At 43.0% G+C, this 25,467-nt stretch overlaps 1 protein-coding gene across 1 annotated transcript in view; it reads right to left on the minus strand.

The window, feature by feature from the left end:
* The window catches only part of LOC310846533 (vitellogenin-2-like), a 30,170-nt gene extending 5,259 nt beyond the window's left edge, over nucleotides 1-24,911 (minus strand). Inside the window, exons 1-23 of the mRNA XM_083743212.1 lie at nucleotides 24,838-24,911; nucleotides 23,208-23,459; nucleotides 21,400-21,561; nucleotides 21,132-21,280; nucleotides 19,979-20,129; nucleotides 19,716-19,873; nucleotides 19,198-19,363; nucleotides 15,944-16,069; nucleotides 14,713-14,931; nucleotides 13,509-13,726; nucleotides 12,031-12,128; nucleotides 10,378-10,499; nucleotides 9,074-9,175; nucleotides 7,313-7,432; nucleotides 6,931-7,102; nucleotides 6,223-6,316; nucleotides 5,404-5,589; nucleotides 4,683-4,815; nucleotides 4,077-4,305; nucleotides 3,011-3,219; nucleotides 2,188-2,397; nucleotides 1,292-1,434; nucleotides 884-1,022 (exon numbers count right to left, since the gene is read on the minus strand). Of these exons, the coding sequence (XP_083599338.1) occupies nucleotides 884-1,022; nucleotides 1,292-1,434; nucleotides 2,188-2,397; nucleotides 3,011-3,219; nucleotides 4,077-4,305; nucleotides 4,683-4,815; nucleotides 5,404-5,589; nucleotides 6,223-6,316; nucleotides 6,931-7,102; nucleotides 7,313-7,432; nucleotides 9,074-9,175; nucleotides 10,378-10,499; nucleotides 12,031-12,128; nucleotides 13,509-13,726; nucleotides 14,713-14,931; nucleotides 15,944-16,069; nucleotides 19,198-19,363; nucleotides 19,716-19,873; nucleotides 19,979-20,129; nucleotides 21,132-21,280; nucleotides 21,400-21,561; nucleotides 23,208-23,426 (3,525 nt within the window). The 5' untranslated portion in view covers nucleotides 23,427-23,459; nucleotides 24,838-24,911. The remainder of the gene's footprint in view (nucleotides 1-883; nucleotides 1,023-1,291; nucleotides 1,435-2,187; nucleotides 2,398-3,010; nucleotides 3,220-4,076; nucleotides 4,306-4,682; nucleotides 4,816-5,403; nucleotides 5,590-6,222; nucleotides 6,317-6,930; nucleotides 7,103-7,312; nucleotides 7,433-9,073; nucleotides 9,176-10,377; nucleotides 10,500-12,030; nucleotides 12,129-13,508; nucleotides 13,727-14,712; nucleotides 14,932-15,943; nucleotides 16,070-19,197; nucleotides 19,364-19,715; nucleotides 19,874-19,978; nucleotides 20,130-21,131; nucleotides 21,281-21,399; nucleotides 21,562-23,207; nucleotides 23,460-24,837) is intronic.
* Between the last annotated feature and the right edge of the window lie 556 nt (nucleotides 24,912-25,467).

Below are 25,467 nucleotides of genomic sequence, written 5' to 3' on the forward strand. Positions count from 1 at the left end.
ATGGTTGGGCAAGCAAAATAACTGAACTGAAGTAAGGTTATGCACAAGTAACCCCTCACACCCATTACATGCAGCAATGGGGAATATTAGAGAACTAGGGCTGAACAAAAAATGACATTTCATTGGTGAAAGATGGTACTTTTCACCCTGCCTGGAGGTGCCAGAGATTGAAATTGGCGCCTTCTGAATTGAGGCACTGGTTAATGAAAGTCACCTCCTGCTTGGTTTTGGCTCAGCCCTAGTGCCAAGCATATAGCCCAAGCCTAGGTATGCTGACTCAGAAATATGTCTTATTAGGTTCAAGGGGACTTTCTCCCAAGTAAGCGAGTATAGGATTTTAGCCTTCATCTGTATTTGCTTTCCTCTTTTCATTTGCTTAGTTCTTGACAAAGCCGTACACGCTCTTTGGAAAATGGAACAGATTAACGGAAAATAAACACATTTGCTTCATTTGCACAGTCTTATCGCAAATGTTCTTTCTTTCCTATGGTACAATATGAGCAGTTGGCACACGCAGCCTTCTTTCCATCTGCAGATTTGTGGAGGAATTTATCTTGAGAGCAGCATGATTCCATGACTCTCTCTGTGGGAAGCTTGGCTTTATTTGCTGATTTGTCATTTATTAATTGGAGCGGTATAAATGACTATTTAAACAATTGTTTTAGGGTGGTGGGATTCAGAACGGCAAAGATTTGCCAGGAACAACGATACAAAAGCCCACCCCTCACCGCCTGCCCTGGCCATTGTGAGCTCACAGGGTTCCGGATGCCATGGTGGTTCCACAACAAATATTCTCTCTCTGCCCCCCATCCCCACACAAACACTTTGGATTACTGCGCTAAGATTATTAAGGAATGTGGAAACCCCAAAGCAAATAATTTACATTATGTAGCTTCAGAACAAGAGCACAGCTTCTCGGAGATGTGAGAGCCACGACTACAGAAGTCTGCTGTGAAGGATTCCTCTGTTCTCTTTGGGACAATCCAAGCCTACAGGCCATATCAGGAACAAATGTGGATAGCCTAAAGGGAAAAGGAGTGAAAGGATTAAATCCACATTTGGTAGAATGCCTTAAAATTCTGTCCGTTTCAGACTAGAAACAACCTTGTGCATCTTCACTGGAAGGAGAAGAGGAAGAGTACTAATGTTTTAATCCAACTCATTTTGCTAGAGCAAGAAACACTCACATAATGACATTCCTTGCTGGTAGTTCTTTGCAGATATAGCTCAGCTCGATTTCCACATATAGATTTAAACATATATTTGAAGTTCTGAATTACTTAATTCTCACCCACTTGCAGCAGCTTCTAGTCTTGGAGGAACTCTGAGCCAGTCCACCTTGATTTGCATAGCTGGATAACCAGCAAACCATCCATATTCAACCTTCGTTGCAATATTGTAGTCTCGACAATCCCAGCCCCATTTTAGATAACCCTGAGAAGAAATAGGTAGTGGATTTTATGCCTCTGATATAAAAATCAAAGTAGCTACATCGCTGCAGTTACTACACTGATTTTTCATATCACTGCACTCTTCTGTTTCAGTACCATTACTGGGAAATGCAGTTCTAGGTTACAGTCTTTAAAACGAAAAAAAAAAAAAGCATGTTAACCAAATGCCATAGTGGCCTCTGAAAGTCAAGTAGCACTTTCCGTCCATTGCAGCCCAAGGTCACAACTGAGATGGCATTTCTGCCACCATTTGCAATGAATCTTTTCAGGCAGAACTTCCAAATAAGTGCCTGAAATAAAAGCAACCAGCAAAATGGCAACCCAAGAAAATCTGTTAAGAAGCAGGCCACAACTGAAATAAACTTCTTTCTTGCTTTGACTCCTTTACACCTGTGGCAGCCCTGTTTAGGGAAGTTCTTAATGTTTGATCTTTATCGCATTATTATTATTATTATTATTCTGCTGGGAGCCACCCAGAGTGGCTGGGAAAACCCAGCCAGATGGGTGGGGTATAAATGATAAATTATTAATAATTATTACTACTACTACTACACCCCGTGGCCTGACTTTGCCACCACCTCTCCCCAGTCCTGTCCACATAAGCAGCAGATACACTGGTGCCAGGAGTAAGGTGGTTCTGCGGCTCTGCTCCACTATTACTGATATATATTGTAATTGTTGCTGAATGACTTGGTTGGGGAAATACAGTATTTTTGGTCATATAGTTGTTTCTTACCTCAGCCTTCTGAGGATCAAGAATGGAAATACCAGCACAGAGCTTGGGTCTTTTGGATTCTTTTAAGTCTGACACAAAGACTTGTACTGTAGGCCTGGAAGTGTGTAACTCATCGTGGAGCTCAAGGTGAAATATGGTGACCTTCTCATTCTGGATAGCACGGAGATCAGCAACCAGCACCGATGATTTATTGTGTCTCAAGGATTTGGGCTAAAATCAGAAGTAAATTGGGGGGGGGGGGGACTTACTTCAGAAACATTACCACAAACATTATTTCATAGTTCAAGCAAAACTGAACAACATACTGGAATTTAAATACATGTTCCTGGTATAATATGCTGTTTTACAAAACATTTCCAATGATATTCTATTGTGCAAGATCAGACATTTAATGACGTTATATCATTTAAAAGGTCCTAATTTTGTGTGCACAAGGGCTGAAAAAACAAAGTAGTATTAAGTAGTAGGCTGGATATTAGTTAATAAGCCAAAAACATTTTGAAATAGGTTCATAATCTATGAAAGCTTTAGTACACTAACTAGTAAGTGTATTTAATAATGCAGCAATTTTAACTTCCACATATATGAACTATATAGCCTAACTACAACTGGGCAGACTACAGAGTAGGTGCTGAAAAAGTTTCCCCATTCATTGTGATAGCCCATTTTCACATGCAAATTATGAATATGGATGAGTGGCCCAGCACTTAGTTATAAGACTGGGTGCTTTCCCTCCGAGAGTCTCACCCACCCACCTCTTTTCCATTTATTCCCTCTCTCCTCCACACGCCTTGGTTTCATTTTCATTTCAAGCCATACAAACCAGTTCGGTTCCTTTACTCTTCTTGGTCTTAGCGTCCTCTTTCTTCACTTTAGTCTTCCACTTCTTTCTTTTAGCCTTTTGGTCTTCATAAGAAGAGGATTCATTATCTGCATTATCTTCATCTTCCTCGGTGTGCTTCAGGTGGATTGTGTTTGAATGTGATTTAGCGTCTGCTTGAACCTCCAGCTGTATTTTGGTTCTAGCCGCTTCTGTCGAAAAACCCATGCATGGGTTAGATCAATAACTATTGAAAGGTAGACAACCATCAGTTGTGGGGAGCATCAGGTAGGGTGTCAAGTGTTGACATTACTGGCCCACAACTGTGCAGGGTGCCGGGGGGTGGGGACAACTGCTGCCCTCCAGAGCTTCCAGCCCTTACTGCTCCTCCTAACATGCAGCTGCTGCTTGTTCCTCCCTCCAGACATGCAAAGAATGACCAGAGTCAAGAGATTCTCCCCTTCTTCTGAATAACTGTGCACTGGGCCCAGAGAAGGAAATGGATAGCAGTGATGGAGATGGGTCCATTCGTGGAGGGAAGGACCAATGGAGAGCATCTTGCCCAAGGGCTCTTCAAAGTTGACACTAGTGAGCATTGTGGGTGTAGATTACTGTTAACGAACCTATTGACCTACCGCATGGAAAATGCAATGAAACCTTTCTCCAGACCTAAACACATTTGCCTGGAAATATTTCCCATTGATTCATAGGGTGCACACTGCCCAAACAGATCAAAGCTGGTGAGATTTCCCCCTTTTAGTGGGGCTTCTTGGTCACTTTTAAGATGACAGATAATTCCTCAGCACTTTATTCTTCAATGATAAGGAGAAACTGCATTTATGAAAGTATTTTTCTAATCAAATGTTTGATGTTCTCCTTTTTGCAAAGAATTGACTGCCGTGGGGTGATGGGATGGGGCTTATGCAGAGTATGGAGGGAGACCCCCAAGAAAGGCAAAGTATTATTGTATAGGAATTGTTTACAATTCAGTATAAGGGTTGAGAACCACAAAATTAGTGTGCGTGTTCAAGTTTGATTAGTAATGATAAATTTCTAATAGAAACTGTACCTGGTTTCACAGCTAGTTTGAGTTCGCATTGCCCCAAATACTTGTGTAGGTATGCATCTTTGAAGAACGCAGTGCTGCACTCTTTCATGGTGAGACATGTTTGATACCCTAAGCTAGATAGTTTGATATATGAGCTGGGTGAACACATTGTGTTTCTTTGACTGTGGTGAAACTCTTCTTTCAAGCCATAAATGAATGCCCGTGATGCAATATCAAAGACACTTCTTTGCTGCATTAAAAAGAACAACAATCGATAAAATATTGGGCAGGAAAAAAGTAGTAAATAAATTCTGAGGCAATTCCCCCCCCCCCCATATGAAACTGGATTTACCTCACCAGATTAGTTAAAGCTTAGGCCTGGATATGCCTAGATAGGTAAAGTGGGTAAAGTAATAGGTTCTGTGAAGTTGTAATATATAGGTAGGCTACAATTGTGAATTACTGAAATGGTATATATTTGCTTCACAATATTTCAGTGGATAAACAAATATTTTGATTCTTCAATTGAGCATATTGGATAAGTATGGAAATTTATAAATAAACTGGAATCTGCAGCAGGACCTGGATCATCTGCTGTGTGTATATTTGCAATGTACTATCCATTACCCTTTTGGTCCTAACTTTTGATGATCCAAAGCATTGTTCTAAAACATCAAATCCAATCAGCTCTGGCGGAACCGGGGTCATCAAAGGTGAATTTGGTTCATCCGCATTCCTTGACACAGCATAAAATTTAGTCCTGAAAGCACAGGTGTAAAACACTCAATATGTAAGTGGAATAAACCAAATATACATAATATAAGGTCGCTGTAATTTTCAGTCCAGTCATTCTCATGTTTGTCGTGACTTGAATGAATGACAGAGGTGATACTGAGAACAACTGAGACACAAATGAGGTGTGTGATTCAGGAATCTGCGGGTGGAGAGAGTTGGCCAACCTTTCCAAAGCACACTCCAGACATCGTTGTGTCGCACATCCTTTGTTGCTCTTGGAATTCCACTGTAGTGAGAATTGCATTTTGATCTGTAGTAGCCACTTTAGTGTCTATTGAGGCTGACCCTGAAGTCCTTACTTAGGCAAAATTCTCATCTACTTTATTGCCTTGGTAAGGACTGCAAGATCAGGGCCACCAAATACCAGTAACAGAAATTGCCTGTAAAGGTAAATAGATGTTTAGAAACCACCGAGAACATGACGAATTAAAAGAAAAAGCAACCCTGTATACTTCCAGAAGTATTACTGCATTAGGAAACCAACATATATTTATAATTTTTGCAACAGCACAATTCACTGCTATTTGCCACAATTAAGTTATAGCTACTGTACCTCACAGCCAATAATTCTGTCTGCTGCTGGACTGGGGTCATTTCAAACTTAAATATTTCCTCTTTCATGTCTATCTTGGCATCACATTTAACCGGCATGTTTGCATGGAATTTAGCGTGGAATTCAAGACCAGATTGGAAATGTGGTGTGTTGATTGCCATGACTCCTACCAGATGCGTTGATATGCTGAAAAAAGATGGAAATACCAACTTAGATAATAATGTAAACTATTCCCTCGCACTCACAGTACAAACATTTAGAATCTCCTTTAATATGCAACATACAGAATGAGAATCTGTCAGTAAATATAACCATAAGGGACTATTAGTGATTCAAACATAGGAGCCGTGTCAATATTTTTGTTAGATCATGCAGATTATGAATTTTAGTGGCAGGGGACTTTCTTTCTTGGTGGAGTGGACTTGTATAGTTACAAATAAACTCTGATATTAAAGAATTTTTTAAAAGTCTTTTGTCACCTTTCCTTTGAATGGAAGCCAAACCTGGTTAAGCACTGCCTCTGTAATTTCTCACAGACTGAGGTAATGGAAGCACAAAGCAATATTCTTCTTTGATATAGGTATAGTGCTGTCTGCTACACCTGCAATCTGACATTCCCAGGTGCCAGGTGGCCCCACTTGAAAAACTTGCAATAGTGTGACTCATGTCTCCCATCTTTGGAACAGAAGACAAAAGGCCAATGCTAGTCAGTTGGGCACCACCAAACCCCAGTTTGGACTATGTAAACAATTCCTTCCTAATTTCGCCATTCATCAGAAAATTAAGCAATCCTAATTTCATATCAGCAATCATGCCTACCTTGAGTTAACGTCAGCACTAAGAAGCAGGCTGGCTTTAAGCAACTGTTCTGGTCCAGAGTCATTAGTCAAAGAAGGAAATATCTTCCCATCGACTGTAGGAAGTAAAAAGAGAGTGATTAAATGTCAAAAGCATGAAGCGAAAAAGGAACTCAAGACATGGATTTACTGTTATCAGCTAGCATATTTTCATTTTCACAAATGTATAAGCAATTCACTAAGTTCTAGGGATGGGTGAATCTGTCAATATTGGTTTTTCTGAAGTTTCTAATTTTCCAGCAGCTCACTATGTTTCTGCATCAGTTTGCATGAGTATGAGTGTGTGTGTGTGTGTGTGTGTGTGTGTGTGTGATCACAAAAAGTTGTTGGCATTTTAGTGCATATTTTCCCAGGATGTGCATTTCTGCAAGCAATTTCCCATATACATATTTTGCTAACATAGCATTTTGCATGTTATTTTCATGAATATGTGCATTTTTAGGCACACTTTCCTCTAATATGCACATCTGTGTACACATTTTCTGGATGGGGAACTATACCGCAAAATCAGGAGAAGTGCAATTTTTTGGAAGGATAGCTGTTTTCCGCTTCACATACTGTTTCTGAGAGTGAAAATTAGATAGGTTCATGCAAGCTGAACTGAATCTCTCCACCATCCCCAATGATCACTAACAAAGCTAAGGTGGTATGGGGCTGTACCAGGGCTCACCTTTTGCTGAAACATCTGCCACGCTGGCGCTATATAAGCCAAGTTCCAGTGGGAGGCCTACACAGGTAGGTAGAATGTGTCGAAGTTCTCCTGCCAGTATGGGCTGGGTCCATCTGCCTGTTATGCCATTTTGGAACAGGGCGGTCAGCATCTCTGCTGGTTGGGTCACAAGCTAAGCAAAATTAAAGATGTAAGTGTGTTAATCAGCAATCGGAAATGGAGAGTATTTCCACACCCTTCCAGACTGACAAAAGTTGATATATACGATATCTTTATTGTCATTGTCACATACAGAACAATGAAATTGAAAAACTACATAAAACATCCAAACCCCCCTAAAAACTTTGAAACCCCATTTTAAAATACACTATACTTGACGTACCTTCACAGCCTTTTCAATGAGTTCTTTGTCAATCAGAACAAAGGCAATATCATGACTAAATAATTTCAGAGAGCTGAACAACTGAGGCTTTTCTGAAGGGAGTTCCTTCCATCCCTTTAGCTGGCAAGAGAGAAATAATTGGTTTTTTTGAGGTTGCTTATAGTCATGCCGGGTTTCACATAGTGTCAGTTTACCTTTAATTATTGCAGAAATTATATAGTTGCTAATTGAAACATACTCATTTGGTTTTCTTTGGACAAGGGGTAGACAACTGCAAGACTAGAGACATCTGGGCCTCTCTATATCTGGTCTTTGGGACTCTCTCCAGGCCATAACCCTTCTTTGATCCATACCCCTCACTGCCCCTGCTCCACACGCTCCTTTATTTATTTTGCCTGGCAGGAATTTATCATTGACCTATAGCACCTTCTGCGTGCCTGGATGCAACAATTTATTTATAGACACCTCCAACTTTGGGGTGACTGAACCAAACCACTCTGTGAAGCACCTGTCCCCCTCCATTAAACAGCTTGCCTAGCCACCTGCCACCCATGCTGCTCACTCATCTCCCTGTCTGCTATCACACCAAAATTGGCGTAGTCTCCAATAGATGGTCGCACGAATCACAGCGTGACGACACCCTTGCATTTTATTTATATAGGAGGAGATCTACAGATTGTGTGTGCATTCACATTGTTGTCACTGATTGACTGATTGATTGATTAACTGACTCTCATTGTTAAGACGTACTGTAAACCCACCATGGGAAAGTCTGAAAATGTGTTGTTTGCAACTCCTCTAAAATGGGAGACTTGAATTGTACTCTTCACAGGGGGTATAGTTAAATGGTGGGATTCACTCCCAGAAGCGGCTTTACAAGAGGATTAGACGAATTCACAGAGGAAAAAGTTATCCATGGTTACTTGTCACGATGACTATGTTCTGTCTTCACTGGCTGAGGCAGTATGCCTCTATATATACCATTTGCTGGGGGAAATGCTGTGAGGAGCATGCTTTTGTACTCAGGTCCTGCTCACAAGTTTGCCATAGGCATTTGGTTGGCCACTGTGATAACAGAATGCAGGACTTGGTGGAACTTTGGGCTGAGCCAGCAGTGCTCTTTTTATGTTCCTATGCTAGCTAAACACCTATTATTTGCTACAAATGTTCTCTGAAACTTCTTGAAACAAACAACTGAAAAGGATGATAAATGGGACATTTTGGCAACAAATGGTGAGAACATGGGGTAGTGGAGATCAAGCCAAGATACACAAGGTATGCAGTGTTTGGCTCTGGGAATAAGCTTTTGACTTCTCTTAGGAGGGTTGAGGCTAGATGGGGGATTGTTGTCCTTTCAGCTACTTATCAGGTGTGGTCGGAGGAAGAGTGGTTTGCAGCAACATCCAGAAACATCTATATTCATGCATGCAAAATGCAGCGGCTACTAGCCACAATGGCTATGTTCTATGGCCACTGCCAAAGGCAGTATGGCTCTAACTATCAGTTGCTGGGGAATTGCAAGTGGACAGGGTGTTGTTGTGCTCAGGTCCAGTTTACATGTTTCCCACTGGCATCTGGATGACAACTGTGACAACAGGATGCTGGAATGGATGGACCATTGGCTTGATCCATCAGGGCAGTAGTAACCCCCTTCAGTGGGGATGAAGTTAGGCTAAAAAAGCAAATGAAGTGGCAGGCCACACTTCCAATTAAAAATCTACTGCGATTCAAACTAACAACAACAAAAAGGCACACACATACCAGTTTCCCAAGCGCCCTAATTTTTTTGTACATTGAAGACTCAGCAAATGGAATATCTTGTGTTTTGAAGATATCGGCGAGGCCTTCCAGGTCTAAACGAACCTATGTAAAACAAATAAGCTTTATATGCACAAAAATATGAATCATGGAATCACTGAAGAACAGAAAATGAAGAAAGGTTGTTTAGTAAATCTTTGTAAAGAAAAGGCCTGGAGGAAACTAAACAGAGCAGAGAAGATATTGGAGGAATTCCATTGACAGTACGATTTCATCTCAGGTAACTTCTTTTCAATACCTTCCCTACAATGAAGCATCGAAACACAAACTGAAATGACTATTTGGAATAAGACGAAGTCCAGATAGGAAGAAACCAATGGTGTTGGAACCTTCAAACAAGGGGTGGAGGAAAAATTCAATCCAGTTCATATTTAAAGCTGAATCTATCAAAGTTGCACTTTTCAAAACAAATGAGAACCGAAACACAGCTATCTTTGGAAATTCATGCAGATATGAATTTTGCAGTGCAGTTTTCCACCCTAACAATGCTTACAGAAATGCACATGTTAGCGGAAAGTATGAATAAAAATTGAGATATCAGTGAGCATAACACAAAAGTGCATTGTATTAGGGGAAATCATTCCAAAAATGTGTACACTGCATACAAAAAGCTGTTTGTTAGGAGAAATTCACACTAAAATGCTGGTGAATTTCCATGGGGTTTTTTAAAAAAAATAATCTGCAAATTGCTGCTAAATGTGGAAAATTGAATATAAGATTTAAAAATTTCAGATACCGAGAGACCTGGAATTGATAAATCCTTCCCTCCCTACTTCACACACAGTATTTTCCTTGGCAGTGTTCCTTTGTTTATGATAAACTACCATTCTTGACCCCGGCAAGCAACATGGCAGGTTGCTAGGGACAGGAGGAATATTAGCATGCAACGGAAACAAAGCATATTTGGCCCCGAGCATTATAGCTTAGATCACTCCTGATGTAGCTGGACTACCATCACATCTGTACCATACATTTAAAGTACTCTTACACCACTTTGGTAGTCATGGCTCCCCTCCCCCTAGCCTGGGAACTGTAGTTTGTTAAGGGTGCTGAGTGTGGTTGGAAAATCCCTTGGAGAGCTCCAATTCCCAGCACCACTGACAAAACAGAGCCCTTAATTTTAAGCTTCATGCCTTCAAATAATAATAATAATAATGTTGGATCTAATGAAAAAGCTAACATTTTCCTCTAAAATTGTAGCTTTAGAAGAAGGAATTACATACCATTTTCCATTGATATGTACTTACCTCTGCAATATCCATTGCTGAAGTGGCGTAGTAGCCTCTCATCTTTGCAAGGACTGATGGAAACAGAGTCTTTGGACTATTCATTAGGTAGACTCTTCCAATTGCACCAGCTCTGTAATTTCCTATGATAGGGATTTACAAAATAAATAAAAACTGTTTGCTGCTCATTGTAGGATTTGTTCCACACAGACAATTAGATGTGATTCGATATACTCGCAAATTACACAGCAAGTGGAATCATAGCGAGACAGCCTATTGGTCCATTTAGTTTAGTAGTGTCTACACTGATTGGCAGCAGCTCTCCAGGGTTGCAGGCAGGGGTCTCTCCCAGTACATATGTTGCTCTCAGCAGTGCCTCATGCAAGGAGTGCAGTTCCCAGGCAGGGATATAGGGAGCCAGGTGATCCCTTAGACATCCTGATCCCAAGTTGTTTAGGGCTTTAGATGTGAAGACGTTTTGCCCTGCCGCATCCCAAGCATACTCGTCCCTTTTGAGGACAGCTGCAGAATTTTGTGGGGGCTTAGCTCCCTTCTTGAAAATGCCCCCCATGGCCCCACATAGATGGTGCCTCTGGTACGGGGAGATATATTGCATGACAAGGCCCTGGGCCCTCCCCCACCTCTTGGAAAATAAAACACACGGACACCAATATGTTGGGTTAATGGGATAATTAAGGCCACAAGTTTATTGGTTACAGATGTGAGCAGTATTGGCTTAGGCATTGGAACTGAACTGACTATATCTGACTCCTGTCCACCATGCAGATAGTCTCATAAGGGTCAACCACCAGTAGGGGGAGCCCTGTTGATGTACATCAAGTGCGAGCTCCCCCAGGGTCACCGATGGGATCGTGGCATGGGCCTATCCCATACCTGGGCTTCGGACAGGATCCACATTCCTGGATCCCTTTAACGAAATACCCTTCAAGAGGAGGGGCAGCTGAAGGCCACTACTTCCCCTCCCATAAACCAGGTTTTACCAGTGCCTAACCACCAAACCTTACAAAGTTGTGACGATTGCTACGAGGCAGGCGAAAACCACATGGCTGGTGCCAATTTGCCAAGTGGGAAAATTCCTGCCTGGCCCCCTAAAGAGGTGACCAACCGTGGTCCATAGCGAGGCCAAAGGCAAACGCATGAAACTAGGGCGGGAGGGAGGGCGATCCAACACAGGAGGAGGCAAGAAGGAAGAGCCCCCTGGCCACACAGTAATTTAAATAGCGTAAGCCATGCCCCCCCCCCCGTTGACCAGATAGGTCGTCTAGGGACCATGACGCAGCCGGGTCCCCCAGTGATGTGGGAGGAAGGGGAGCGGCTTCACAGAAGGGTTTTGTAGGTAAAGATAAGGAGTTTGTGCTGGATTTGACGATGGGGAAGAAACCTGTTTGAGGAACGAGTGCTGGTGTGAAGTCAAAAGATCCCTCACCACTTCACCATCTAAAGTCCGCGACATTGACATGGGAACTTGGAACATGAGTCTCCCTTCATCATAAGCTCCTCTTTTAATATAATACCAAACCACAGCATGGGATGATGCAGCCATAATCTTTTGAAATATAAAGATGGAGCTTCGTACAGCAGCAACATCTTGCAGGACAACTAATCCAGTTTAGAAAGAAAAAAAGAAATCATGCAGCCAAACCAGTTACTTACGGTAGAAGCCATCGATGTGGATGACGCTGCTGTAGCGAATGCTCAAGTTCTCTAGTCTGGGGGAGAGCAGCATGATGGCAACTCTGCAAGCTGCAGACCTAAGGGACAGCAGTGGAACAATATCACAATCCTATTTAAGCAGTGCTTTTTTTCTTAAAAAATGTTTAGGGGTAGTCTCATTTTCCTACTCATATTGAAATACTGCCCTTCAATGAGGCCAAACTTAGATTCACAAAATGTCTAGGGGTATGCGTACCCCTCCGAAAAAAGCACTGTGTTTAAGGCACTGCAATAGACTTAGCTCCTCGTGGGATGTGGGTGGTGCTGTGGATTAAACCACAGAGCCTAGGACTTGTTGATCAGAAGGTCAGCAGTTCGAATCCCCGCGACAGGGTAAGCTCCCGTTGCTCGGTCTCTGCTCCTGCCAACCTAGCAGTTTGGAAGCACGCCAATGTGCAAGTAGATAAATAGGTACTGCTCTGGCGGGAAGGTAAACGGCGTTTCCGTGCACTGCTCTGATTCACCAGAAGTGGCTTAGTCATGCTGGCCACATGATCTTGGAAGCTGTACGCTGGCTCCCTCGGCCAATAAAGTGAGATGAGCGCCGTAACCCCAGAGTCGGTCACGACTGGACCTAATAGTCAGGGGTCCCTTTACCTTTACCTTTAATAGACTTAGCAACTTTCAGGAAGATGTTTACTTATTATGAAGAGGGGAATCAAAACCCTCCACGTTGTTTTTTGTTTGTTTTTAAAGACTCAAGTGGAGTTTAAAGGTTCTCCTAGTCACATGGGGCCTGCTCAGGGGCGGACCTTGGCCACATGCTGCCCTGTGCAAGGCCACATGATGCCCTCCCCCCAGACCTTGTGGCGCTGGCCTAAGGCAGGCTTTGGGAAGGACGTGTGAGGTTCTGGCAGGGTCCTAGAGCACTCTCACTTCTTTCCCAAAGGCCTGTAAGGGCTTGCCCATCTTTGGGAAGGAGGAAGGAGGGCTCTAGGGCCCTGTCTGAGCCCTCATGCCTCCTTCCCAAAGCTGGGCAACTGCTCACCAGACTTTGAGAAGGAGCCTTTCTTGGCTATTCGTCCGGTGCGACTCCCTGGCCTGCTTTTTGATGAGTGGATGCTGTGCAGGTGGGAAATCACTTCAGGATCCAACCACATAGGGTGGGCTGACTGTGTCGGTTAAGGATGTAGAACCTTATTTCTGTTGAAGGCCGCTTTCCCTTGGGGTGTAACATTTGGGGGGCTGCATGCTGGTGGTGGGACCAGAGTAAAAAAAAAAAGTGAATGATCACCAATCGTCTCTCTCCGACCCTATTTCTCTCTCTCTTTCTGAAAGACCCTTCCCTTCCAAACAGCCAGAGGTCTGAACCAATTGCTTGCACAGGGCTTTTGCAACCAGGCCAATGGAGCTCCAGTAACTCTTGATGCTGTGCTGGTTTACTAGGCTCCCTTGTTTGTAGTTCTCCTTCTACTTACAGGTCATAGAGCTGTGGAATCTTGCCCATGGCCAACACCTTCATGTGCGAATAGGCAAAGCTGGCAACCTGCAGGTTTCTCTCCCTTTGCACAACATTGGCCAAAGCTGTCACTAGAGGGACAGCAGGTTTGGTTTCAAAGAAAACAACACAGGACACCATCCGGACTTTAGAAGGAAGAGAGTTGTTTGCAAAGATCTGAAAGAGAATTTCCCGCACCTGGAGAGAAAAAGGACAATGCCACAAGTTAAACGATAATTTATGTACCAGTAAAGGAAGCGGCCTTATGACTAGAAATGGGTGAATTTGTCAATTTCACGTTTTCCTAATCTCCACAATTTCCACATCGTGTTGTGAAAATCCACCAGCATTTTAGTGCAAATTTCTCCTAATATGCATGTTTGTGTGGCCTTTTGCCTAATATACAAATTTTGCAGAGCAATTTCCCCTAAATGAATGCATTTTTGCATGTGATTTCCATGAATTTATGCATTTTTATGCACACTTTATCCCCAGAATAATCATTTTTGTACAGATGATTTGGCTGGAGAACTGATTTGCAAACTTTGGAGAATATACACACATATATACAGTGGGGGTTTTTACTGGTGAGATGCAGGGGGACACATACCCCTAAACATTTTGTGAATTTTTGTACTTTTGTCCATTTACTGTATTTATTTTTCCTGATTTGAACTATAAAATAGTGCTTTTCTTGAGTCAAAATGAGAGTACTCCTAAACATTTTTTTTAGAAAAAAAGCACTGCATATATATAATAGTCAATTATAGGACCCTCCTACATCTGAGCTGCGGTGTTTTGTATAAATTGGTACTGTTGTACCAGCCCATGATTTGACACTTCGGATGCAATTCAGAGATTAAAAGTTCGCCTGTGACACAAGCAGTTAAATGCCTTTTTGCAATGGCTTGCCGCCATGTTACCCTTCTGTGAGAGAGGGTAGGAAAGGGTCTCTCAGAAGGCCGCGTAACCATCCCAGTGAACGCCTCTCGTGTGCCCTTGGGACGATCTTTTCCTAAGCAAATACACTCTTAGCAAAATAATTTGCACCGCACGGCATCCATTTGCTGATAACCCAGGTTCAGTGCCCTACATTAATGTGCATGCTTCCTGGCCCCTATCTTAGATTACACCTGACATTTGCTCTGCATCCCATTTATTTGGTTAAGAATGACTTTGCTTACTTCTGGGGCTTGCTTCCTTGCTATTTTCCTCAAGGCTAGTACTGCCTCGGTCTGGACATTCTCTGGCAAAGCATCAGCCGTAGATGAAAACCCTGGCAAGAACTTCTTGATGTAATTAATGCTGGCTGGTTCTCCTGCGTTGCCCATGGCCTTCAAGGCCAGCACCATGTCTTCCTCGTGTCCTTCGCTGACTGCACCAGCTGCAAGATCATGGAGAGGCTGGAAATAGAACAAGGGTCTTGTATTAATCGTTCAGTTGCTGATCTTTCCTAGGAAGCTCAGGGGTGATGTTTGCCTATGTGGAATGCACAGGAACTCTAGAACAGCAAAACAACTAGCAGTTCATTCACATAAAACTCACAACCTGAATCCCTATTAGGAAAAAAAAATAAACACATTTTCTCTCAGAATGCACATGAACATTTGGAGATGAGAGCTGCTTTGGGATATTTAGGATGTGTGAAAGCCAGGACATGGGACATTACAAAAGGACAATATGAGTGGACTCTCTGTGCCCTTACCACAGCAAAATGACTGATACTGATGAATTGAAATGCGGGTGGCACTGTGGTCTAAACCACTGAGCCTCTTGGGCTTGCTGATCAGAAGGTCGGCGGTTCGAATCCCCGCGACGGGGTGAGCTCCCGTTGCTCGGTCCCTGCTCCTGCCAACCTAGCAGTTCGAAAGCAAGTCAAAGTGCAAGTAGATAAATAGGTACTGCTGTGGCGGGAAGGTAAATGGCATTTCCGTGCGCTCTGGTTTTCGTCACAGTGTACCGTTGCGCCAGAAGCACTTTAGTTATGCTGGCCACATGACATGGAAAGCTCCCTCGGTCTGAAAGCGAGATGAACGCCGCAACCCCATAGTCGCCTTTGACTGGACTTAACCATCCAGGGGTCCTTTACCTTTACATTTTACTGATGAACTGGAAAAATAAAAATGTGACCCCTTCTATGATTGCATTGAAGACTTGTACAAACTTAGAACATATGAACAACTTGCATATAAACACAGACTTGCCATGGACAAATTCGATGATATTTGGAATCCATTCTTACAAATACTGTAAATCTGGTGAAGTACAATAACAACTTTGTAAAGTAAAAAAGAAAAAAAAGATGTGTGAAAGCCAGGGAATAACTGAGTCTCAATCAAATTCCCACAACCCAAGGCACCAATCTGCAGGCAGGTTTTTGCACACTTTAAGGAAATGTGAACACTGATTTTTTACCTGAAGAATTTCAGCAGGGCAGGGGCGGAAGTCAGTGCAGTGCCTGTTTACCATGGCACCGTATCCTAAGTCAACGACAATGCGAAGCGCTGAGGATTTCTGAACTCCAGGAGAGGTAATCAGATCCTGCAGAAGCCAAAACAAAGACAATGTAATGTGGATATTTGCTAGAACCATTGGTTTGTTTGAAATATATCTGACCCACTTTTCCCAGAGCTCAAGGAGGCTTACAAAAATTATTACATTAATAACTCTGGTACAGAGAATTACAGCTTGAAACCAAAAATAATGACACACTGTAAAGATTTTTCAGCCCTTCCTACAATTTTCTCAGACCCCCAAATCACCTGAAGCACCACCTCCTTCCCTGTCCTCGGGTCCAGTATTGGACCACTTTGACCGGATATCTCCAGCCGATGTGGACAGACTCCTCCGAGCCGGAAAGCCCACCACCTGTCCTCTTGACCCGTGCCCGTCATGGCTGATTAGAGCGTGTCCAGACGAGGTGCGGGCCCCCCTGGGGGATATCATCAATTTGTCCCTTGGCACTGGGATATTCCCAGGGGAACTGAAGGAGGCAGTGGTGTGCCCGCTCTTAAAGAAAACATCATTAGATCCCTTAGATCTATCCAATTACCGCCCAGTCTCGAATCTTCCATTCCTGGGTAAGGTGATTGAGAGAGCGGTTGCTGAACAGCTTGGTAGGTTTCTGGATGAAACATCTGCTCTGGATCCATTCCAGTCCGGCTTCCGCGCTGGCCATGGGACCGAGACGGCTCTGGTCGCCCTAACAGATGATCTCCGCAGGCAGCTGGATCGAGGCGGGTCGGGGCTGCTGATTCTTCTAGATCTGTCAGCAGCCTTCAACATGGTCGATCACGAACTCCTGGACCACCGCCTTGCTGACGTGGGGATCCAGGGCACAGTCCTTCAATGGCTGCGCTCGTTTCTCTCTGGTCGGGGACAGAGGGTGGCGCTTGGGGGGGAATTGTCATCGCGCCACTCCTTGGTGTGTGGAGTGCCTCAGGGTGCAATTCTCTCCCCGATGCTTTTTAACATCTTTATGCGCCCCCTCGCCCAGCTTGTCCGGAGTTTTGGGCTGGGCTGCCATCAGTATGCTGATGACACCCAACTCTATCTGCTGATGGATGGCCATCCTGACTCGGCCCCAGACACACTGGCGAGATGTCTGGAAGCTGTGGCTGGATGGTTACGTGGGAGCCAGTTGAAGTTAAATCCTTCGAAGACAGAGGTCCTCTGGCTGGGCCGGGACGATATGGGATTGAGGGGGCAACTCCCATCTCTTGCAGGGGTGCAATTAGTGCCAGCACCGTCCGTTAAGAGTTTGGGTGTAATCTTCGATACCTCCCTCTCTATGGAGGCGCAGATTACAGCTATAACAAAGGCGGCATTTTTTCATCTCCGCCAAGCTAAGCAGTTGGCCCCTTATCTCTCTCGCCCTGACCTAGCCACTGTGATCCATGCAACGGTCACCTCCAGACTGGATTATTGTAACTCGCTCTACGTGGGGCTGCCCTTGAGACTGACCCAGAAACTCCAGCGGGTGCAGAATGCTGCGGCGAGACTCCTTATGGGGTCTTCGCTGCGAGATCACATTCACCCAGTACTATACCAGCTGCACTGGCTCCCGGTGGAGTACAGGATCAGGTTTAAGATGCTGGTTTTAACCTTTAAAGCCCTATACGGCCTAGGACCCTCGTACCTACGGGACCGCCTCTCCTGGTATGCCCCACAGAGAAACCTACGGTCTGCAAATAATAACATCCTCAAGGTCCCAGGCCTCAGAGAGGTTAGGCTGGCCTCAACTAGAGCCAGGGCCTTCTCGGCTGCGGCTCCAATCTGGTGGAACGCTCTGTCACAAGAGACTAGGGCCCTGCGGGACCTGACATCTTTCCGCAGGGCCTGCAAGACAGAGTTGTTCCACCAGGCCTTTGGTCAGGGCGCAGCCTGACTCCCTCCTCTGGCAACCTGCACAGAATATTGCTTAATCGGTTGCCATTAATTTGATTTTAATTAATTTTTATAATGAATATTTTGAATGTGTGATTATTTGATTGTTTGATTATTTGATTATTGTTAGCCGCCCTGAGCCCGGCTTCGGCTGGGGAGGGTGAGATATAAATACAATTTATTATTATTATTATTATTATTATTATTATTATTATTATTATTACAGATGCCCTGCTCTAAGTAGTTCTACAGCCCTCAGAAGCTTAGATAGTGCTGACCTGGGAGAGGACATTTTCTGTGGCAGCTCCTAAGTTTTGAAATTCTCTCTCCATAGAGGTGCAACCAGCAAGTGTTTTCGGCAAATGCTGAAGACACACCTCCTTTCCCCTAGCCGTTGACACCTGAGGTGTGTGTTTTCAGAACCACCTTATTTCTTCCGATTGCTTTTTTTTTGTAATTGTAAGCTTTTAAAATATTTTTTAATTTAGGTTTTTTAATTGTTGTAACTTTGACTGAAGGATGAAGGAGAGGTAATGAAGATGATGATAAAACCAATCATCTTGCTATCTATAAGCCTTACCACACAGACGGAACTTGTGCAATAGTTAAAATCTCAACTTCTGGTCCCATTACATATTTATTCCCGAGAATGTCAAAAACACACCCTATTCTGACACCCAACAAAAACATATATTGCTTTGACGCTGTCCGTTTCAGCACCACTTTACTTCTTCTGCTTGCCCTCACTGATTTGCTCTTGTTTCCCTATGCAACCTGAAGCAAGATCACATGGGGTGTAATAACCAATGATGTCGCACCGCTATGATGACATCATGGACCCCATAAACAAAATCATCTGTGTCATCGCCACTACCAATTGTATCAAATGGTAGTGTCAGCAAATAAGGACAGCAAGTGCAAAAAACAAGCTAGAAAATGATACTGTGAAGAAACACTAGCCACATGGGAACAAAAGGATTACACACAGCATTGAAACAATGTCATTATTTTGGGTAATTTGTTTAGGGCTGCTGAGCATATTAATTCTGAGGTAAATCTCAATCTCTGAGGCTCAAGATTATTCAAACGCTTTAACCACCTCGAAAAAGTGGAGAGATTACAAACTGATTAAAACTGATTGCATATCATTTATTCAACAGAAAAGGAAGCTTTGTACTCTTGTGATCTTTTTCACTGAAGGCAGAAGAAAAACTGAGACTAAAATGCTGCTCTGAAGCTCTCTACTGCTTAGGGAAGTGGGTAACATTAAACAGTATACTTACTGCTGCAGCTTTTAAGGTAAGGCTACTGGTTTTTGTTAAATGGAAGGCCAAAGTAAGAGTGAGAGCAGACTCCAAGGAATTGAGAGACTCTTCTTGAATTCTTTGCTTCAGGAACATGAACGTATTGGTGGTTCCTGCTACAGCAACTGCGCTCAATAGCCAGCGCCTGTAAAGCAAGGTGAGAGATCATCATCTTCTGTTTCCCCTGACTAGTAGGGTCCAGCATAATCACCTGGCATCCTTGGACAACTTCCAGTGCCCCAGCAGATCCCACCTTTGATGGTTGGCTTGGTCCCCTCTTTTTCCAGCACTCTGCTGACTAGTAAGCCACCATTTCAGTTGCTTAAAATTGCACAGAGCACCCATGATGACCTCCAACCACCCATTCGAGTCAAGTAAGAACTGGCAGTGCACAGAGGAAGGGACCCACCAGAGGGCACTACACTGAGGCCCCACTCACACCTAGAGCTGGCTATGCCAACTAAAAACATGGGTTGCACATTAACAGCATCAAATACCTGTATAGCTGTCTATCTGAAAATTGTTTCCAGAGAGATTCAAGATCTTCAGGGGTGGCTGCTCGGGAAAGTTCAATAAGTTCCAAGAACTTGGCTGGAGTTTCTGGATGGAGTTGTAGCTGGCTCTCCTGAATTAGCCACTCCAGCATTTTCACCATCTATAAGGTAAACAGAGGGTGAAAGGAACTGGTTATATTCCCTTCTTGACTATTTAGAATCATTTTCTAGGCCTTCCGTTCATTTTCTGTTGTGAAACGTCTCACCCGTGGCTCAGGGTTATCGGTCTTTATTAGGTGCAGAGCCATCTGGGGAAGGTCTTCTGGAAACTGATAATGAATATTTCCATAGTTTTGCAGCAAGTTCCCTGGCATTTTGTCTTGGTTGGTTGTCGTTTCAATCAAAGTCAAGTTTTGTCTGGATGGGGTAAGAAATAAATTCATGTATTAACGCTGAGATGAAGGATTAAGGTTGAAGTCTATAGATTCTGACAGAAAGGAAATGCATTCACTTTGACTGAGAGAAACCCATGTTCAGCATCACCATGGTGCCCAGTCTGAGGGCTCAAAGCATTGGTCAGTTTAGGATTCTACAACCTGTACATGCAGCTCAATGGTAGATCTCATGCTTCACATGAAGAAAGTCCTGGGTTCAGACTCTTGTTTCAAACCCTATAAGAGCTGCTTCAAGGCAGCATTCTTCATCCAGCATTGCATCAAACACTGATTATATATATTACTGCCCTTCATCAAAAGATCTCAGGACGGTTCACAGAATAAAATACAAGGTAAAACACAAGTAAATCATTTAACTAAAACAGCAAAACAATAACCCCTCTTTTCCACAGACACAATTAAAAGGATATAAATATTAATCAGCCCAAGGCCTGGTTGAAGAGGAACGTTTTTGCCTGGCACCTAAAAATATATAATGATGGTCCCTGGGGTGAGCAGGCCACAAATGGGGAGCCACTGCAAAATAGGCCCGTTCTCATGCTGTCACCCTCCGGACCTCGGCATGGAGGAGCCACATGCAGAAGGGAATGATGAACTCAGAGTCTGGGACGGTTTATATGAAGAGAGGCAGTCCTTGAGAGTTCTCTCACTTCAAGAGAAAATCAGCTGACCATTGGAGAGCTGCCATATCTTTAATGTTGTCATCACTTGTTGACCACAGAATCAAGTGATATTTTCATGTGATGCTGCAGCCATCACAGATCAAACACTCCAAACACTTGCATCTCCCCTGACATCATCTTAGGCACAATGCTTTTGAAGGGTTTCCCATTCTCAGCTACCAGTCAGCAAGCACAGCCTAACCATGTGCCAATAGAGTGATGTGCATGCATGTGTAAACCAATCCACAATTCTGGTGACATGCTTGTCCCTTGCTCTGATTGTACCACCGTGTCAGACATACCTTGCGTCCATTACAGCAGTACTACCAACTTCATTGAATGGGGAGATAGTATACACCTGCCGGGAGTCAATGTGTGTGATCAGGGCTCCGGTATCCATGTATTTTAGTCGGTAGTTGAAGGCCACAGCCCCTCTTGTGTTTGTGATGTTCTAAGAAGGACAAATAAACTGCTTATATCAAGTTCTTTTAAAATTAACTTGGTTTATACAATTTGAAGCAACCTCCGTTGTGAATATTTACATCAATGGCTGCTGTTAAGGCTCCTTACCAAAGGACATGTAGGACAAGGCCGGACATAAGCCATTCCAATGTTCTTCACAACTTTGTTTGTGCAGTTGCTGAGGTCTTTGGTTCGGGAAATGGTGCTTATATTATTGGCCTTGTCCTCCTGGACAATGTACTTGGTGAGGCAAGTTCCTCCAACTCCATCCTGCAAAGAGCAATGGACAACAATGAAATCACAAAATCTTAGGTCCTAGGAAGATCAGAAAGGCTCGTGCACCATAGCAATGTGGTGTCCTACATAACTGTCTCCCTCACTTCCTATTAACCCACATAATTTAGGTTACAGTTTGTTGAAAGGAGAAATCAGGAATGAACAAGGCACACTAAGCTCATCAAAGTGAAGTGAGTAAAGTCATATGTTTTCAGGATGGGAATAGGTAAGCATGGACAATGCAGGGCAACAGATATTTAGATAGACTATGTGGGAAGGAAATTATTTCATTTCTGATGTTCTTCTTCACCCGTGGTTCCCTTGAGCTACCAGAGATGGGTGCAACTTGGGGAAAGTGATATTGTTCCCAATCTGGAGAAAGCTTTCATTTGAAATCAATTTATCTGCAATGAGATCATTATGGACAAGGCATAATTTATGCGACAAACCTATGTTGAATTCTCCCCCATCCCCAGATGTAACTCATTAGGACGGTTTTGCTTTCATCTTCAAGGTCTGAAAGTTCATTGGTCAGTGTGAAAGCCACTCATCATATGTGATCACTACATATATGTTTATTTCACTGCTTCTATATAGCTGGAACCCCTTCGTGGATCACTGCCTTGTTGTGGCAAAGGGGCTTGAATATCTCCAAGAAGCTATGAGCTATGCCGTGCAGGGCCACCCAAGACGGACAGGTCATAGCTGAGAGTTTAGACTAAATGTGATCCACCTGGAGAAGGAAGTGGCAAACCACTCCAGTATTTTGCCAAGAAAACTCCATGGACATGAAAAAGGAGAAGCTTTGAGAAGAAAGTGAGAATTTCCAAGGCATGCTCTGGTTCATGGGGTCACGGAGAGTCGAACACGACTAAGACAACTAAACAACATATAGCTAGAAACCTGAGGTGTGTAGTAGCTTCTTGATCAAATTTGCATGTGATGCAACAATCTCACATCACAAGCTACACAGATGTTTTGCGCCACTCAGACAATGAAGTTCCTTAATTTAGAAAATGTGTGGAGTAGCACATTACTTTTGGCACTCTCTAATATAGTTGGCATGGCAGATTGCGAAAGGGATGTTGGTTAAGGACATTGTCTGGGACAATCTTCCCTAACCTGGTGCCCTCCAGATATTTTGGACTACAACTCCCATCATCCCTGATCACTGGCCATCCTGGTTGCAGCTAACGGCAGTTCTCCAAAACACCTGAATTATACCAGATAAAGGAAGGCTGGCCTAGGAATTTTGGCAGGATGTCCTTTGCATCTCTTCCAACCCTATAGTTCTGCATGCTGATTCATGTTCATCACTAGATCATTACAGCATCACATTTAATGTATGAATAAGCCATGATAAATCAAACATGACAGAAAGAGCTTTTGCAGCACCACTCATAATTTTGGACACAATGCTCATAACGGAGTTAGCTCACTTCTGTTCAAATGCAAGTCATTAATTGCTAAGTAATCAAGTGATTAAAAAGCAATTAAGTGGTTCACAGGAACAAGCCCTGGGGGACACTTTCCCATGTAAAAACAACAACACATGATTCTAATATTCTAATGTTTGTTCTTAAAATGAGTCATTTTAGAATCTGAAAACACCAAAAAAATAAAAAAATAAAATCCCATACCTCTTGCAACTCGTACACACTCTCCATCTCATTTACAGATATCTGCAGCATGTTCAGGATGCCCCTTATTATATTTATGCACTCGAATGAGACATTTTTAAGGGCATAAATATTTCCAATGCAACCTCTTCTGTACTCAAACTTAAATGGTTCAGGAAAACATAGATCCAGCTTCTGAGTGAGAGTGGGTGTTTTGAAGGTCGGATCTCTGGGCCACATTCCATTGTATTCTTCCACTTGTGGAGAAAGGACCTAAGAGCAAAAGCACCAGAAGAGTGAAGATTTGAGCCAAATTAAATATTTACATGCAAGCAACAGAAGAGTCATATAAGGAGGAGAGAAAGATTTACCTAAATTTGAATGTGGCACCAAAACTGAGAACATGTATCTCCTGAGTGGGCCCTTACTCCCAAGTAACTATGGAAAACATGCCTGAGTAACCTTATTTCTTCCTTCTAGCTGGGACCAGAATAGTACGCTGAGTGGGGTTCATCATGACCTCAGCGCTATTCCTTCTGTTATGACACAACACTTGTAATTGTTGTATGCTGGCAAACACTTCATTGTGCTCTGGTACAAGAGTCCTCCATTTTGGTTAACCTTGCAACTTATTCTGTTCTGCTGCCTTTCACACACCCTCCTCCTTATCTGTTTGGGGTTGCTCTTTCCACCCCCTCTCTTAATAGAGGCTTACCCTCACAAGCTCTGCTCAATTTTACAAGGCCTATCAGAATGACAAACAGCTCCTACATTTCTAAAGCATTTGATGAGGTTACTGTCATGTCCACTCCCCCCCCCCCTTTATCAGTTTCCCAGACGTACAACTCACTTGTCCACCCCAGTATAAAAAATTGTGTTAAGCTACCAAACTTCTGTATTTGTGTTCAAGTTTGCCCATCTAATTCTTTAGGAGTTGCCGACATTGGTAGGCTGGTCCACATCTTTTTCACTAGCTTAGTAGAAATCTCCTAGAAGATCCCACGTAGCTACACTGATGCTTATGTCTTTCTGAGCTATTCTGAATAAACGGACCTCACTAGTCTAGCCATGTTTTGTTTCTGTGTGAGTTGTAATAAGCCATTCTCCTTCAGTTCCTTCACGGATGAAAATATATTGATAACATCTGTATATTTGGGCTGAAAAGGTTAACCCAAAAGTATTGGGTGATATCTAATGTTAGTTATCTTCAGAGTGGAACCACTGAAATCAATAGCCTTAAGTCTTAAGTGTTGATATCACCTTACATACCAATACGCCTAACAAAAGCATCAATGGCATTTTTGTTCTAAAGAAAAGAGCTTTGGGTGGGGGCCCTTCAACCTGTTTCCGCCTGCCTCTCATGAGATTCTAGACACTTGCTTCCATGCTTAAGCTGCCCACCCCTTCTCCACTTAAAAAGGTCCCCTATCAAACCAGCTATCTAAAAAAACCAGTCTCTCCTGTATCAGTTTCTCCAGCCACAGCAGGCTCTGTAACTCTCCAAAGGTATGGTGTAACTTCACCCCTGAAAGCACACTCCCTGAGACAGATGGATGCCAGCCAACCAAAGCCACACGATTCCAGGTGAAGAAAGAAAGAGCTTGACAGGTAAGTTTAGTCACTAAAATTAAAAATTGTTATCATAAACTACCTTAAGAATGTGGTCTTCCTGGGATACTCTGCTGATCTTTACTTGGCAAGACAGTTTTAAGACAGATTTTTCTAAATCCCCATCTTCCAATCCAATCTGAATGAGTCCGGTATAGTTGTAAAGGTAGGATTTGAGATTGCTAAAACCAGGTTCTGTTAAAAAGGAGGGGGAAAGATAATTCTGAGTACCTACACAAATAAGAACACAACAGTAACAGTAATATCTGTGGTGCTTATGAATTGAGCACATTCCCAAAGTACTATAAATTATACAAAATAAACTATGCAAACTATGTGAATGAATTATAATATTTCTAGTATATGTCAGGATGCTGAATTCAGCTTGAAACCAAAAGGTTACTGGTAATTGTCTCTCAAAAGCAGATTTACATGTAAATAACAATTTCTGTGATTCCTAAACACAGCTGAATGCAAAAACAATCCTTGCACAATTCAGTCCTATATATGTTTACCTGGAAGTGTGTCCTTCTGAGTTCAATAGGCTTACACACTAGTAACTAATAGGCTATACAGTTGGACATACAGTATCTAAGAGCAGGCCTATAACTCGTGCTGTGAATTTTGACCCTCCCATAAATTTATCCTTCTCGCTCCCCCTCCACACTACAAA

This window comes from Podarcis gaigeae (assembly GCF_964106915.1).
Source record: "Podarcis gaigeae genome assembly, chromosome: 6".
Taxonomy (NCBI): domain Eukaryota; kingdom Metazoa; phylum Chordata; class Lepidosauria; order Squamata; family Lacertidae; genus Podarcis; species Podarcis gaigeae.